Source organism: Mastigoproctus giganteus, chromosome 8 (genome assembly GCF_048544385.1).
Source record: "Mastigoproctus giganteus isolate SK-2022 chromosome 8, ASM4854438v1, whole genome shotgun sequence".
Lineage (NCBI taxonomy): Eukaryota > Metazoa > Arthropoda > Arachnida > Uropygi > Thelyphonidae > Mastigoproctus > Mastigoproctus giganteus.
In genome coordinates this window covers 66,105,439-66,124,000 of record NC_143582.1, presented here as the reverse complement: position 1 = coordinate 66,124,000, position 18,562 = coordinate 66,105,439, and the positions used below count along the sequence as shown (strand labels likewise).

The following is an 18,562-nucleotide window of genomic DNA, read 5'->3' as shown; positions in this document are numbered from 1 at the left end:
CATTTATTCCAAGGACTGATTGGCTTAATCTAGTGGCAATATCTATTTTCAGTGAAATCACTCTTTCCCATTTCAGTCCGCATTAGTGAGATAATCTTAGACGACATCTCCGGCAAAATTAGTTTAATATTCTCTGCATTGATCGAAAAATTTTTACAAATTGCTGCAATAATAGGATTAATAATTTTTCAGAATCCTGAGTATTCCATTAACTCAAATGTGCAACCGTTAATAGTAACGAGCTCTACACAAGCGTAAAGAATCGTTTGCTTATCTAATTTTACTTTAAGATACTCTGACGTAATGAATTTTTTTATAGTCTGCTGAGGTTTATTTTGAACTTTTATATCAATTTCTTCCATCTTCTTCATCCTCTTCTTTTGTGCCATATCGAATTCTTCTTTATGATGCTGCTTCAAGTGCCTCTTCAAATTGGAAGCGTGATCTCCAACCATGATAACGTTGCACACTTTGCATTTGCTTTTATTATCCAGCTTTTCGAATACAAAGAATTCTCTACATGGATTTATTCTATCTCGTCCCATACTATAAGGAATAGAAATTATATTATAATTTTAAAATGATAAATAAATAAAATTAATATTAAAAGATTAGAAATGAGTTGAAATAATTCCAACAGTTTAGTAAAAAAATGTTAAAATAAGCATGATGCTATATAAAATTCTTAAGTTATAGCACTAGTAAAATGTGGTATTTTCTAATCCACTATGCTTTTTGCAATCGGATTGAATTGCTGATAGACTGATTTTAAAGGTAAAATGCTTAGTAAAGAAGCATTAACTTTAAATTCATGAACTGTGCAATAAAATGCAAGAATGTTATTTAAATAATGCCTCTAATTCGAAGATAAATGGGTTACGAGGTTATTTGTCTGATAAAGGACAAGTTTGAAAGTTGTGAAACTTCTGGTTTGAATTTAAGATGAACGTATACTGTATACACACACTTTATATAATAGATTTACAGATCGACACCTCCTCTTAAAAATCCAATTTATAAAAAAATTGAAAACTTCATGGAAAGATAAACAGTGTCTGTCAAAACAATTTAACTTATATCCATATCCAGTGCTTTTTTTTTGTAAAAAAATAGGTGCCTTTGCTATCAGAAAAAATTGAAAATTAAACGGATATGAAAAGTACTGTAAAAAATTTTTTTTCTTGATATTGTTACTTTAGTAGTAATGATTTTGGAATAAGAACAACAAATTTAGTATATTAACACAGTTTATTAAGCATAAATTTATTCAAGTATATAAAAAAATAAGTAAAATGTGAGTAAAATAAGTAAATAAATCGGTCAACTACTGAGTGCTGGGCACTCAGGATGAAGGTCTGTAGTCACGAATGGTCGTTAGTGTAGTATCTCAAATAGAGAGCTTTATGGTAACTGAAAAAAAGTTTCTAGTACCCCGGCTTGGCCTAAAACTGAGGAACTAACAAAAATGTTGTCTATTTGAGTCTTTCCAGTTGTGAATGACAAGGGTGGGAGAAGCGACTCTGACTTCTTCCTGGAGAAGCAATTCAAGTCTAGGTGGGGGAGAGGCAACTGGCAGATGAGGGCCATGCAAGACTACGCGCAGGTGCCTCCCCACTACCGCCGCCTCAACACTGGCTCTCTGAGTACCTCCTTGTCGGGACAACTCCAACTTTGAAAGGCGCCTCCGTAGCCAGGTGGGAAGGAGCAGCAGTGCGTAGCACATGCTTTTTGATTAGACCGGGGTTTGAGCCCACCACCACCAAATACAGAGGATGAGGAAAGATCAGGAAATGACCACCACATATCCCGGAGCAATATGGCCTTAGTTGCTAATGCTCCTAAAAACCAAATAACAAACAAACCAACTTTGAAAACTGTTAAAAAATAGTCCTCATCGCAAAATTTATAAATGACCTTTATAGAATTATTAAATAACTATTTAGCAAATCTTTTCGTCACCAAAAGGAGAGTTACTTAGTAAAAAGAGTGCACTATTGAAGTGCAATAAAAAATTGTTTTTTTAATTTTAACACAAAAAGTAAATGATAGATTTCAATCGGAATAGTTTTCCCTTGATAAGCATCGAATAACGCAGACCTAATGTGATTTTTAAATTTTTAGCTCCATTGGCGACGGAAATAGAGGGGGGGACACGAAAATTACATTTTCCTGTTTGGCGTCGCCATTTTTAATTTTAAAAATATTTTAAAATTATATTTTAAACCTACTTGTTGAGCTCTTTCCAATGGTGTACAATAAGTTATAGGTTGTCAAAAAAACTTTACCCTCCCCCCTCCATTTCTTAACAAATTTTTGTCAACAACAATCAATATGGCGTATGTTGGCTCACATTATGTAGAAACCCATGCAAAATTTCAAGTCAATAGATTGAGTGGTCCGGGAGATACACTGCTGTGACAGACGGACAACCGAGTGACATTTATTTTTACTTATTATTTTTAGGGTCCTTCATTAGACTATAGACCCTAAAGTAAAAATAAATAACATAAGTAAAAATAATTTCATAATAAAGCTTTTGTAGAATATTCCAAATTTTTGTTAAGTTCTCATCCGACACCCTTGCTGACTTATTTTCTTCCTCTTTGTGTGTCTCTTGCTGAATGACATTTCTGAAGCAGCCAGAAATCAACATATTTTGCTGGATCAAAACAGGTCAACGGTGGGCCTACAATTTTAAGAAACAGTTTTGCCATCAACGAAGCTCTAGTTGGGCTGGTGATCAGATACATTTGTGAAAATTGTCATTCACATTCACTCGATGAAACTGGTATCGCACTCAGAGCGTCAATCAAATGCTTTAATTCTTCCGAAACCACCTTTTCAATTAGGTATTCCCGAAATCCACGAATTGTATCTCTTTCATTTAACTGTAACCTAATTGACAATTTTCTAACTTCATTTTTACCAAATGCCAAAAATTCATGTTTAGAAGGTTTAATACCTTCGTTGGCATCGTTTTCCTTCTCTCGTCATCGGTATTGTAGTTCTTAAATTTGAATTTTTTTCTTTTCTTTTTTTGAAACTGTCCGAAATGTCACTGTCATTCTGATATTCAGGTACTGTGCCATGTAAACAGAGATAGGGAAAATATACGGAAAAATGTGGATAACGCACTTCCACGAAACAACAGATGATTATTTGTCGATGTAAAAGAAAATCAGGCTCTCCTAATTCTTGAATGGGGTGCTTACAGTTGATTCACAGTGGTGTCCAACCTACAGACCACCCGGAAAGTGAACTAAAACAGTACTTTAATTTTTGTTAATTATCAAAAAAATTTTCTCATTAAATGTTTTGTTCAGTAAATGTAATTGTGTATTGTACTTAATAAAATTTTCGAATATTTTCAATTTTACTTTTACATGCAACAAGATATGAAAAATGTAACACACTAAAGAAATCTAACTTTGAATTTTTTTGAACAAGGCCCCTGTACGGGAAAAGGTTGGACACCACTGCAGTAGAAGGTGGGCCAGAGCCCATTGGGAATACCCCTTGATCTGCTCACCGTTGACCAGTGCGACTTCACTGTATGTGGGACAGGTGGTCGGATAGGTTTTACCAGGTACCACTAAGTTGTACAATGGTAATCCCTTTAGATCTCTTAATTCGCGCAGCAGCACTAATTGCCTGAAGGCCAGAAATGCGAACAGTGTGTACTGAGTTAATTCTCTCCTAATCGGTTCGCTATATGAAATTTTTCTGCGCTCAATGGAAAGTATTTTAAATGAATTACTTCCAAAGGGAATTCAAAATGATTCGCTATAAAGGACTTCGTTAAACAGAGGCCCAACTGAGTAATTTAGAATTATAAAAATGGTTATACAGTTTTATATAGAAAATATCTTAACAATAGACACTGAAAAATGCAAATTTAGTTAAATAATTTTAAGCTTATTTGAATAATAGCTAATGACTTTCACCAACCGGTGAAATACCACCACTTTGCTTATTGGAGGCTTGAAGTGGTGAAACCCATGTTTAGTCTCTAGAGCAAAGTTTTCGGCATCCCCCTCCCCCCATACTTCGCCTTCAGCCCATGCACGGTACTAAGTACTATAGGTTTTGATACCTTTCGTGTTTGGGGTTTTCATAAAAAAAAAAAAAAAAAAAAACGTGAAAAAAAATTTATGGAATATTATAAATTTCGAAGTGCACTTCCAAATGTCACACGTCACTGTTAATAAAGGTGCTGGTACACCATACCGTTGTGTACCGTCACAAAAAAAGCACTGTCCATATCTATATCTGATGCAAATTATAGTAATGCGAAAAAATACACAGGTAACAAAAGTTCTTTTATATATACATCTACATCATTACCCTGCTCGTATTATCCCATATGGTTCGCGTTAATATAGAGTTCTTAGGTCTTGTCAGTAAAAAGCACAGATTATGATCGAAAATGGCGATGAAGAGTAAAAATAAAGGAAATACCAAATGAATTAACATAAAAAAACTTATGCTGTAACCAGTGGAAGATCATTAAAAATAGATTGAACAAAATCAACCAATTCATTACTTGCTTAAATATCGTTCCACGAATTATGGTCATACCATATCGAATACAGTTCATTAGACGACCTTGCTACAATTCAGTATAATCAGGTTACTCATATTTTTAATCTTAATAGTGTTTTCCATCACAACTAAATGAATAATGCATTGAGATATCTGAACGATCAATTACAATAAATGTAATAAAATGTATTACATTTTTAATGCCATTAATTACCTAAGTCGATTGCTAGTATTTATATTATACCCGTGGAACTGTTGCTATGAATCCCTAATTTTAGTTAGATTTTAGATAGATCACAAAGTTTTATGCCTATTCTTTTCCTTATAATACATACCTTTTCAAAAGCAATAATCTGCATCAACTGACAACTATTGACAATTGATTATACTTAAACGCAGGGCAATCTTTCTTCTAAAGGGAGCAACGTTAGACTGATTGATGCTATTCTATGCATGGATGAAGCAGGTCATGGGAAAAAATTTTCTTACCCCAACTAGGTAATCAGGAACTTCCACGAACTCTCAAACGTAGCTAACCAAGGGATAAGAGAGGGGTGAGGGTTCTAAAGACTTCATGGAAAATCCAAGTTGAGATTCTTAAAATATTTTTACCAAGAAAATATTCCATCTCTGAGAAAGGATACAATTAGTGGCTCTCGATGGCTCTGAGACGTGTGCAGGATAAATGCTTGAACCTCTTTCTTTCTCCCCTCGTAAATGCCACCCATGGAGTCAACCATTATTATTGCAACACCGCATCTGCTCGGAAAACCCTTTGCCCCTTTAAGGTTCTTGCTGGTTTTGAAAGACACTTTCTTCAGCAATGGGAATTCTTCAACATGTATATGAACCGACAATTGGAACGGAATAAATAACGGTTTTCGGTTCGGTTCTGGCTTAAATAGACTCAAGGAAGAACTGAAAAAACTTTTGGGGTGAATGGATGGGTGAAATGGGATTTTTTTTTTGACTGATGTTGTATAAGCTTGCTTTTTTGCATCATATGCCACTATTAATGCTAATTATGTGCACACCAAAGCTTGTTTTGTTATGTCAGAGTCAGGAGCAATCTTGTATCTGCTTCATATCTTCCATCACTTTTCTAGGAGAAAGTAAAATTAAGGGTAAATTCACACCATAGCCTTCATTGATCCTAGGACATCATCTTACCCTTTTTACTTTCTGGCTTTCAAGGAAAAATCAGAAAAACAGAATTTAAAGTTGTCTTAAAATAACTTTGAAGCCTACAACCAAACTTTCAAAGGATTGGGAACTGAAAGTGGCACACTGTCTCTCTCTCTCTATCCCAGGCAAGCACTGTTGGGCCTGATGACATCATTATGAAATGATTAAACATCTTTCATCAGAATTTATGGATTGCCTGCTCTGTATATACAGCAGAATCCATCTTAAAGACAGTTTTCCCTGGGCTCCTGTCATAAGACAGTTGTGCTTGCCTTCCCCAAGAAAGGAAATGATATAAAAGTTCCAAACAGTTATTGTCCAATTGCTCTGACAAGCTACTTGCGCAATGTCCTAGAAAGGATGGCCACTGCCTGCCTCATGTAGTATTTAGAAGCTAATGACATCCTATCGAGAACACAATCTGGCTTCCGAAGTGACAGGTCAACATTTGATCTTTTAATTCAACTGGAAACATCTATTTGAGACACTTTCCTTAAGTACAAGCATCAGGTATCAGTCTTCTTTGGTATGGAAAAAAGCATATGACACGACTTGGAGATTTGGAATTTTAAAAGACATATACAATCATGGGCTTCGGGATCATCTAACAGTTTTTATTAAGAATTTTTTGTCAAATTGCCCACTTCAAGTTTGTGTGCCCTCCCTAAGAGAAGGGAGTTCCCCAGTTGGTCAGTTTCTAAGTGTCACACATTTTTGCTGTCAAGGTTACTGAATAACTTCCTCCAACAGTGAAAAAAGTGCCCTATTTGATAACTTCACCATTTTCTCTCAGCAATGTAATATAAGGGTCACTGAAAGGCAATTGCAACAAGTCATTGACCAGCTTATGATAAAAATGTACACGTTTATCACAAATACCTTTACTTTTCGAACTTTTACTGAACCTTTACTCGAAACCAGAACTAAATTTTGGACAAAACATCATTCCAGACAAAAGTTTGGGGTTTTGTATTCAATAATAAGTTGACATTTCTGCTACATATCCGTCAACTGCAGATGAAGTGTACAAGAGGAATGAATCTTCTATGTGCCATCTCATCTAACGATTGGTGCGCTTTGCTTTGCCTCTGTCATGCACTTGTCCTATCTAAATTAGATTAAGGGTGTATGCATCAGCCAGAAATAGCATACTTTGATGACTTGATCCAGTCCACCATCAGTCCATCTTCATTACTGCTGGAGCATTTAGAACATCTGTCGAGAGTCTACACATCAAAGCAGCTAAACTGCTTCTATCTCTTTGACAATAGCAATTGTATACTTTTAAATGAAAATCCCTACCAGACCACCCAATATGGACTTCTATTTTTGAGCCACAAGGGGAAATCTCTATATTACCTGTCAGACTGTGAACTGTCCCTTTGTTATTTATGTCCAAGAGCTGCTTGGCGAGTTTAATATTATGGTAGATGTTGCTCAGTCATCAAGGCACTCTCTTCTACCCTGTCATGTAATCTCTCTATTTTAAATTGGGGAAAGGCCAACACTCCACCTTCTGTCTACCTACATCTCTATGCTGCCCATTCAGCTGCTTACTCTAATTTTTTGCCTGTCTTTATCGATGGCTCAAAGTCAGAATCATCTCTGCAATTAACTGTGGTCTTCTCATATGGCACGGTATCTGAGAAGGTTCCTCACAATAAAAGTAATAATTATTAAGGGCATATGGTATGCACAGATTCTCTGAATGTATTACAGGCTTTATCAATGATGAGATATAATCCTCATCCAGTCCTGTCCAGGATTCAGCAGAAGTTATATTTTCTTTATGAATCCATATTCATATGTGTGTTGACGTATGTTGAATATGGATTCATAAAGAATCCATATTTGATAAATTTCTGCTGGATCCCAAGCCACATTGCAATCAGACGTAATGATCTGACAAATGCTGCAGCCAAATCGGTACAATCCATCTCAGAGCAATTGCATCCTGTTAGTTCCCTATACAGATTACAGGCACGTAAGCTATAAGATGTAACATACTACATTCCCAGTGGTAACAATCATGACACAGACAGGTCACAAACTGTAGTAGACTAAGCCTGTAATCTAAACATGGCAACTAGTCTGCACAGGAACCAGAGAGGAAGTTGTCCTTTCTCGCCTCTGCAGAAGGCACCATCATCTTACATATTCTTTCTTGCTGAGGATTGACGACTGTCCTATGTATGAGAGCTTCAACCCCTTTTTTAACAATTCCACATATTTTGACTGCAAGTCCATATTTTAGACATAAACGTTGTATATCTTTTACTGCTTTTTGCCATCTGACTGATGGCTAAAAGCAGTAACCCTGTACACTCAGTCTGATGATTTCTGACAATGATCATGTGTTGGCTATTTTAACTATTTAAAATTGATATATTTGTTTGTTTTATTTAAAATATATTGTGTTGTTTCATATATACTTTTAATAATTGCATATGTGTTATTTATACCCTTTTTTTTTATTTTTTTACCTTTTGACATAGTAAACAACTCCTGTGTGTTACTGTAATATTTTATAGCCTTTTGTTTGTTACTGTTTTTATTCATTTACCATTCATTGTTGGCACATTATAGCCCATGTTGCTGTTGTGCTAATAAACTCTGAACCCAACCTAACCCTTCTGATATTGATTTAATTGCATTTCCTTTTAATGACTAGAATGTATCCATTTGTATTCTTATTATTGCAATAAAGATTTCTACTACTAAAAAATCAATGACAGACATGTAATTAACAGCCACTTGAAATATGGCATGGCATAAGAAGCCTCTGCAAATAAAATAGAAACCACAGCTATGGTTTCTGTTTTATTTGCAGACTTATAATTAAAAAGCATGAGGAGATTGCATTGACTGGAGCTCCGATTGGTCATACTCATTTAATTCACCTATAGTTATTACTGCTAGGGGATGAATCTCCCCCATGCTGTTTGCACTACCCATCTTTACTTGCTGTAAAAATATATTCGTATTCTATGTACTTATTATCGTCAGTAGCATATCACATTGTCTTGTGTAGTAGTTTTGCCTGCACCATAGGATATTAGAATGTTAGGATATCACTGATTACCATGTGCCTGTTTCCAAAATCTTACATGTGCTAGAGAGTGATTTTACAATCATTCTCTATCACACTGAGAGAAATTAAAACTATAAATTGCTCTTTTTTTTTTTTCTTATAATAATCCCCAAACATACAAGTTATTAGAACCTATGATAAAATATCATGTATGAATTGGGGGCTGAGAAGACAGAAGCTACCTGTTGACATTACACTTGAATTTCTGTAGGTTTTAATTTTCTGGAAATATATATAACGAAAGGCTGTTCCAAAGAACAAAAATATAGAAGTAGAAGGGATAAATGAGGAGAGGAAAAGTTAGTTCAGAATCAGATAGTGTGTGGATATTGATTGGTTTGAGAGAGAGAGGGATGGAGAATTATAGAGTTCAATTGATAAGAGCAATGTCTTTGAAAATAGTTATGAAAAAGGCATGTAGCAAGAACTGGACATTTATGCAACAGAGTGGAGAGAGAGCTTTTAAGAGATTAGTCATTAATTAGACTGCCCTCTTTTGGATAGAGTCTTTGAATGAGAGAGGTTTTGGTGGCAATACCCCAGATGTGCAAACAACATTTCATGAGAGGACAGATTTGAAATTTATACAGAGGCAGCAGCTGTTTAGAAGAAAAGCCAACGTCAAGAACAAAAAGTATTTTTGATCCAGAGGAAGCAATAGTTGTATTACCTAATTATTTATCTAATACTGTACCTAGACTGTGTTGGCGCCTCCGTAGCCAGGTGGGCAGGAGCAGCAGTGCGTGCACACGCTTCTTGATTAGACCGGGGTTCGAGCCCGTAACCACCAAATACGGAGGATGCAGAAAGGTCAGGGAATGACCACCTTATATTCCCGGAGCAATATGGCCTTAGTTGCTAATGCTCCTAAAAAAAAAAAAACCAAATAACAAATAACCTAGACTGTCACACATAAACCCCCCCTACTCCCAGTTCATTACATAGAATCATTTATTTACATTAAGTTACTTGTCATTTCCTTTGGACAGTTGAGTATTTTTCTTTTTGGACATTCATTGACTTGAATCAGTGATTCAGTTAAGTTTTTCACTCACTAGCCACTGCTGCTCTGCCGAATGATGACTTATTTCAAAGTGACTTGACACAAATCACTAACTCACGTCACTTTTTTTTTTTTTTTTTTTTTTTTTGCAATATCTTGACTGTATGAAACCAGCTAAATTACTTGTTTTGCCCATCACTACTAAGGATTCCTAGTGTATGACTCTGTACAGAAGACCATGTTGACATGGCTCAACCCAGTCCAATATAGTGTTCTCAGGATTGCCCTGGAAGACTTCAGAACATCTCCAGCACAAAGTCTTTGTACAGACTCCAACGAATTTCTTCTACATCTTTAAGAGAAAGATACCACCTCTTGAGTATATTCAGCCAAATTACATAGTCCCCTTTCATCACATCTTGACCTTTGGTCCTCAATGGAAAACAAACTCCATGAATCCAATTATCAGAACTAATTCATCAGTGTAGTATATATCTGGGAAATGTCTCACAAGCCCTAGGCACATTAAAGTAGTCATGAATAATGTATTCACCTCCTTGTGATAATTACTTTTGTCAGGCACAAGGAAGAACAATCTCTGGCAAGCGCAAAATTTAGGCAGCTACATTGCTCTTGCTCTTGGCTAATACACAAATGGTTTGTGTATCTAAAGGGTTTGTGTATTAGCTCTTGGCTAATACACAAACCCTTTAGATATACTCTGATGGTGCAAAAAGGGGCAACATCTGGGAGCAGCAGTAATCCTTTCTACATTGTGTCTCTGACTTGTTACTGCTTGAATGCAGTGTATTTAAAATTGAATTCTATGTATGTAGATATTATAAGTTTACTGATAATACGAAGGTGGGTAGGGTGTGGTTAGAGACATTAATCAGGGTATACTATTTTGGCAAGTTCTAAATAAACAATTTGGTATGGCTGAAAACTGGCAATTGAGGTAAAAATACATGTAAATGATCTTTATTGTAAAACAAGAAAGTATGTGTATATGTCAGTACCACATGACAGTGCTGCACATTTAATTAAGTATGAGCAAAGCAAAATGAATGAAGTCAATTATATCCTGTATATCACTGTTAGGAGAAATATAGACAACCATTGTATCACTTGGCCATTGGATAAAAAGCACTCCGCTTTACATATATCGCCAACGGTCCGAAAGTGACTGTCAGACCAGTCATTTGTCGATAGATGACATCTAAGTAAGGCATATTAATGTTTGTTTCATGCTTGAACTGAACCATGCATTGAAGTTCAGATTAGTGACACTCTTGTTATTTTTTAGTCTCAGATAGCAGCAAGATTTGGCATTGCTGTGTAACAGTGTCAGTGAGGTTGGTGTGGTGCGCCCATAGGCTTTGGCAGTTGAGTGAGAGAACTAAGGGTTCCTTCATATCGTGGATGAATTCAAGCAAGCCATCCTGTCTTGTTTATAGCCGATTAGTCGCAAGCCTGGTAAACTCATTTTGTAGCATTTCTCAGGCCATGGTAGATTTATCACCTCGGCTAAGATCAGGAAGTTAGCTCGCAAGAAGGTGGCGAGATACAAGCAAGCAAACAACATCAGTCATGCAGCCGTGCTGCTCACAGGACGAACCGCAAATATATCGTTGAACAACAATCTGTGCCAAAAGAAATCGCTTTCCTTTCATACCAGCTTGTGCAATAACAATACACAACTGAAGAGGATTTCTGGAAGAATTCCTCCCCTAGTTCGACAGGAATTAAACTTAGATCTCTCCAAACGAGTGACAGACAGAAACTTATCATGCTACAAAGCTACCACGTATAATCTGCAACAAAGGCAACAGAATTTTAAAGAAAGATGGGAAAACACTGAGGAAAGGTTTCTGAAGTGTCTTTGTTGATCAAAGAATTTAAACTTTTTATAATCCAACTGTACTGAAATTGAAGTTATCACTAGCTTTGTTATCCACAACCATATCACTTGGCCCAAAATGCCGTATTATCCATATGCATGTCTCCGGCACCTTATTTGCATGAACGATAAACAAGGAGAAATAAGTCTCTCTGTTACTAAATCCAGCTTCGGTAAATGCAATGGAATTTCTGGGTAGACAAAGCCGTTTGACATACATAGTGCTGGAATGGTGTTGTTTTTAAGTGATCCTCTGCAACTATTATACACAAGAATCCCATCGATGTCAACATCAGGAAATGCAGTGCGTATCAATGGTACACCTTTAGCAGCTGGTTTCTTTGTGTCATTTTCAAATCATACACTATCACAAATGTAGCATACAGAAACAGAAATCATTTCTCATAACTATCCTTTCAAACTCTCGATGAAAAGGAGCTTGATTATTTAAACTCATTTGCTCCGCAATTGAAGAACTGTTCTGCTGTACATAATTAATATTCACTTCGGATACATAGTTGTTAGATGGAGTGGAATTTCTGGTTGAAAACACTGCTAAATCCAACGCTTGATTTTCTGTTTGTCTTTTACACAATCTTGAGAGCCTTTGTTGTTCTCGCACACTCATTGCTATCTCCATCTTTATTTTCTTAGGTTGGCTTGTTCAATACTCTTGACAGTGCTCTGTACTTGACTTCGGCATCATTGAACACAAAGGTTATAGCAGTTTGGCATTCAGTCAGTCCCTTTCACTACTCAGAAAATTATTGATGTGAGAACATCTAGGCAACTAACAATGGAATGTAATGAAAATGTGGATTGTAACAATACAAATACCTATATTGTTGCAATCATATTATTCAACAAATGGCTACAATCAAATGGGTAATTAGGCTATTGGCGTAACCTCTTCCAAATGTTGATTCGGTAGAGTAAGCAGTGGGCTTGTACATAAAACATTACATCGTTCATACTAAATATTTCGTACAAGTATGACAATGCTAATGTCACTAACTCTAATTCAGTAGAGTAAGTAGCAGGCATGCATGAGCATAAGCTTATGCTTGCTACATACTCTACTGATTTAGAGCCCGCTCTTGAGCACTTGGCTAAGGCCTCCGTAGCCAAGTGGTCAGGAGCAGGAGTGCAGTAGCACACGCTCTTTGAATAGACCAGGGTTCAAGCCACTGACTGCTAAATACGGTCGATCTGCCAACCTGCACCGGACCAGTGTGGCAGATTATGGTCCATTTTCCCTCAGCATGAATTGTTGAGGAGGCTTCCGTTCTGCATGGGTTGATAATGGCTACAGTTTTTTTTTTTTTTTATGAGTATAAAACTATGATCTCGGTTCTAGCTGTTTGATTTTAAAATGGTTCTGATTTTCGTCAAGGGCGTTTACACAAAACATCTTTCATGGGTACAGGGTATACATGTGGTTTTTTTATATATGGATTAAATTGAATTGGTTTTATCAGGTAGATAGGCTGGAGAAAGAAGCCATTATCTTTGTGCAAGTTGAGGCCATTTTCACAGGATGCAGATTACTTAATTTTTGTTATTACTTCTAAGTAACTATGGCTCATGCAGAACCCAACAGATGATACTTTACTGCTGGATTTCTATTGGTCCAATTTTAATGAAATTTGGGAAGGCTTGAAAAATCTTTCTAAAAGAGCCAAGTATAAAATTTCATGAATATCCTTTTACTGGGCACCAAGTTTTATTATGTGCAGGTAGATGGATATGGCGAAGACAGTAGGTGCTTTATACATATATAACAATGCATCTAAAAGTAGAATACACATTAATTATTGGTTCAAGGTTAATAGCCCAAAATTTCAGTACCTTCCTGGAGACAGTTTTACTTCACTAATTTTGGGCCGACCGGGCTAGCCGGGCGGGTAAAGTGCCTACCTGGCAACCCAAAGGTCACGGGTTCGATTCCCGCCTCGGGCTTGGATCAAAGTACTGCAAAAAAACTTTGGGAGGTGCATTATGGCCACAGAAGCCTATGCGCCAACAACTACCAAAAAAAAAAAAAAAAATTAATTTTGGAAGTAAACAATTATTGTATATATTGAAAGAACCTGTTAGATGATGTACAACTGTTTATGTTGCTATCTTCACCTTCTGTATCAGCTTGCTACTTTCAGTTTCAGTGTAATGTATATAACCACGATTCTTATCCAGGCGCCTCCGTAGCCAGGGGGGAAGGAGCAGCAGTGCATAGCACACGCTTCTTGATTAGACCGGGGTTCGAGCCCGTCACCACCAAATATGGAGGATGCGGAAAGGTCAGGGAATGACCACCGCATATCCCGGAGCAATATGGCCTTAGTTGCTAATGCTCCTAAAAACCAAACAACAAACAAACAAACAAACGATTCTTATCCTTGCTGCTTCCGCTATAGAAATAGTTTCTCTTTATATTTAATTGTTATATATATAATGATTCTTGTCTCAATTACTAATATTAGTAATGTAAAATGGTTTATTGCCTCAATTATTATAATTATTATTATTAGTAGTAGTAATGTAAAATGGTTTATTGTATTAATTGTTATTTTTTTATTTGATAAAACATTAATATATGTGCATGCATAAGTTTGAATTTTTACATGTTTAACAGCTTTGTAAACTGGAAAAGGGAAGTGGCTAATAGTTTTTTATTTATATTTTATGTTTTATTTTTAGCAGCATTAATAAGTATTATTTTGGCAAAAATAGCAATGTAAATTAGAAAAACATTTTTAAATTGTCAAATTTTTCATTAAGAAAATAAGCAATTTAATTTATTGTATGCGATTACATTTCAGATGTTGTTAGCAAGTAATAACAATTTATAATTTAAAATTTTATAACAAAAATTTTAATTTAAAACTTAAAATATTTAAACAATTTTTTGTTATAAATTAATTTATAACAAAAAAAACATGAGCAAAAAGCAATAATTTCTACACATCCATCAGTTATCTATTCATTCCTCCATTCAGCACATGGCAAGAAGCATAATATCCACTACATAGATAGCCTGTGTGATGTGTATGAAAAAAATAAATGATAATTGTGGATTTCCATCAGTCCAATTTTAATGAAATTTGTGAAGGCTCAACAAATATAACAAATATACAATTTCACAAAAAACTGATATCTCTATTGGGAATTTCACATTCAGGAAAGAAAAGCCAGATTTTAATGAAATTTCGGGTGGCTAAATAAATATTTCTATAACAGGCAAATGTAAAATTTTGTGAAAATCCATTCACTAGGAGTAGAATTATTACATTCACATAGATGGACAAACATGCTGAAGACAATAGGCACTCCATGAATATACGCTAATGTGTCTGAGCAAAGAATTTTGTGTGCAAACTAAAAATTTTGTTTCTGCACACATTAAATATTGGTTCTATTAATCATTGGAGGAATGAATGGGCACTATAGTACCCATTCATTCCTCCAATTAGAGCACAGCAACAAACATAATATCCAGTACTTTGCTACAATATATTGTATATGGATAGTCTATGTGATATGAAAAAAAAAAGAAAAAAGAAATAGTAACTGCTGGATTTCTATTGGTCCGATTTTCATGAAATTTGGGAAGGCTTGACATCATTCTAAAAGAGGCAAATATAAAATTTCACGAAAATCCATTTATTGGGCATCAAGTTATTACATGCAAGTGGATAGATGTGGTAAAGACAATAGGTGCTTTGTACATATATGATAATTCATCTAAAAATTATATTGAATAAGTATTGTACTCAGTAAAAGATCAAGCATTGGTGTACACTGAGTGTGGACATAAATCGTGGGATACCTACCTAGTAATGGGTAGGCCCACCTTTCGCCCAGATAAGAGCAATCACACGGCGAGGCATTGAGTCTGCTAGTTCACGAAAGCATTCCACAGGTATTTCCATCTATGCTTGCTGCACCTCATTGCAGTCAGTGGTGATTTGTGCCACTGTCATTCTCTAGTTGGCTGAAACAATGCGAGACAAATGTCAACAGCCATGTTCACCCCACCACCTTTCTCCGTCCACAGCGCTGTCCGTAATGAGATGTTATTCTGGAAATGGTGTATTCCCGATACACTCTGGATACTGTCGAAAGGGGGTAGTGCAATTTCTGTACCACCTCTGTGATAGAGTAACCCATGCATTGGGCACCCACTATTATCCCTCTTTCAAAGTCTGTTAACTCAGGACATTTATCCAAACTGACATCGAATTACTGTCTACATGAATGCAGTGTACCTATTACCTGCCAAGCGGTGAATTTATAGACTAGCGAGAGGGGGTGACAGCATCCCGTTGCCCAGGAACCCCATGAATTCTGTCCTTTCAGTGTACTTGAAGCAAGTATCAAAATGTGAAAAACATTTTTCATAAACAGAAAACAAATTTAAGTACCTGTCAGATGATGCATGACCATTTTTGTTACAATGAGATGTCAAATGCTGCTGGGTTAATGAACTAAAGTATATTTGAAAAGTATAGAAATGATGGCTGAAAGTCACAGATTTTGAGATGTTTAGGGTATGACAATTCTTTTTAGTAAAATTACAGAACTGACTGCTTTGATCTCCATGGGTGATTCACTCATTACATGACTGCTGAATTATGAGAAGTATGGAGGATCTTGAATTACCAGAAAGAGCAAGGCTGTGCTAGATGGTTATATAAAAAGTCCTAGTCTGAATTCTGAATTCCATGAACTAAAGCTGGTAGTACAAGAAAGGAACTTGGGTGTTACAATATGGTCAGATACAAAGTTCTCAAGCATTGTAGACTGGTTGCAAGGAGGGCCCATGACGTCCTATCGAATAATCGCTAGTAGAGATAAGGATATCATAATCCCATTATATAAGGCTATTGTTAGACCACTCTTTACTATGTTCAGTTATGGAGACCACACCTGGTTGAGATCGGCAAAAGGGCATCCATATGAGGAAAGACTTTGAATATGTGAGTTGCACATCTTGTAAATTAGGCACCTTAGAAGAAACTTGATTGAGGTATTTAAGGCTCTGAGAGGCATAAGCAAAATGAATAAGGATGAAATTTTCAGCTATAAATGATTCTAGAACTAGGGGCCATAATTTCAAGTTATGGGGGGAGTTGTTTAGACTGGATTACAGGAAGTTTTATTTTAGCCAGCGAGTTATAAATTACTGGAATAAGTTACCTACATGGGTGGTAGAGGCTGACAGTCTGGAGAAATTCAAAGGTCATCTGGATAATTACCTAACAAAGGAGGGAAATGCATAGATTGTCCATTTCCTTTTCTCTTATTAATTTTTATTATTTTTTTAAAATTTTCTTCTTATTATTATTATTAATTTGTTTTTATTCTTATTATTTTATATATTTTTTGTTATTTTATTTTATTATTTTTTGGCTTGTGCAGCATAAGCTTCCTTGCACCCTGTGGCCATTACTAATACTAAATACTAATAGCAACAGGTTTACAAGATTATTGTGATTCAGAAGTTACTTTTTTTTGGAGCTATCACTGTTTATATATTAATTTAAAATGTTTTTTTTTTTCTTCCATAGGTATTACTTTAACCATTCCTCAAGGTGCCTTGAAAAAAGGTTGCAGTGTGGAAGTATATGTGGCAGTATTAAGAGATGACAAAGATCGACCACGCTTGTCAGGTATATATTTAATTAGAATAACATTAATGCATATTGTCAGAGGTCTAATGACAATTATTGATGCCCTAACCAGCATTAATACCTATTTCTTCTTGATATTTGTCTAATTAATCTTTAAATTTCAATTTACTTTCTATCATTGTATATGCTTGTGCATATATATAACAGTTCTTTCAGTTCTAAATTTTTAAAAGCACATCTTAAATTTTCATATTTCATGTGTTTCTGTTTCACATTTAAAATTTTTACATTTTATAATTTCCTCAATTATATTTTATGGTTTTGTAATTTTTATTGAAATAATTCATTTGGGTGATTAAGCATATATCCATTTCCAATCATTCTAAAAGAATGCAGGGTGGAGATCTTTTTAAGAGCAATGGCTACAATGAAATTTTGGCACATGTAACTTATCAACCCTAAGTTTTTGCTTCCTGAAGCCTATATGTTTCTTGACATCATTAAGAATGATACTACAATATAGTATTAGTAGTGGGTGCAAGAGTTTTTGTTGATGCTATCGAGGCAGTGTTAGGTGGGTTGGAAAACTGCTAGCTTGTGGTATATGCAGACTAACGGATTAACAATAGCTGCATGCAGAGGTGAAAATGATATATGCAATGCTTATATTGGAAAGAGCAGCAGTGTGTAGAGGAAGGTGCTGAGGATTTGAAGACTGCTAGGAGTTATCATGGTACAAATAAATACATGGGCTGCATTAGGGTAATTAAGAGTAAAAACAGGTGCATGTACACCAATGCTAAGAGTTTAGTAAATAAATTTGAAGTGCTGGTCAAGACATCAAAGGCAGATATTGTTGGGCTATCAGAGACGTGGTGTCACACAGATAGATATAAGAAATGCAGAATTGGAATTTGGGGAGTACAAGTGTACAGACAGGATAGGAAGGGAGGAGGAGGGGTTATGTTGTTAGTTAAGAAACACATAAAATCTAAGGAAGTACAACCAGTTGACAGATGTACAGTGCAATGTTGAGTCAGTTCGGTGTGATATAAGCACTGGGAAAGCAAAAATGAGAGTAGGAGTGTGTTATAAGCCTAATGACTCTAATGAGTATAACAAACAATTGTACAGAGAAAGAGAGTGGGCCAGTAAATCAGAGAGTCTTATAATGGGGGATTTTAATTTCCCAGATATTGACTGGAACTTGT

At 35.7% G+C, this 18,562-nt stretch overlaps 1 protein-coding gene across 1 annotated transcript in view; it reads left to right on the top strand.

Annotated features, from left to right (window-relative positions):
• The window catches only part of LOC150081587 (netrin receptor UNC5C-like), a 383,853-nt gene that overhangs the window by 300,469 nt on the left and 64,822 nt on the right, over positions 1-18,562 (top strand). Inside the window, exon 8 of the mRNA XM_090379449.1 lies at positions 17,289-17,390. Within this exon, the coding sequence (XP_090235575.1) occupies positions 17,289-17,390 (102 nt within the window). The remainder of the gene's footprint in view (positions 1-17,288; positions 17,391-18,562) is intronic.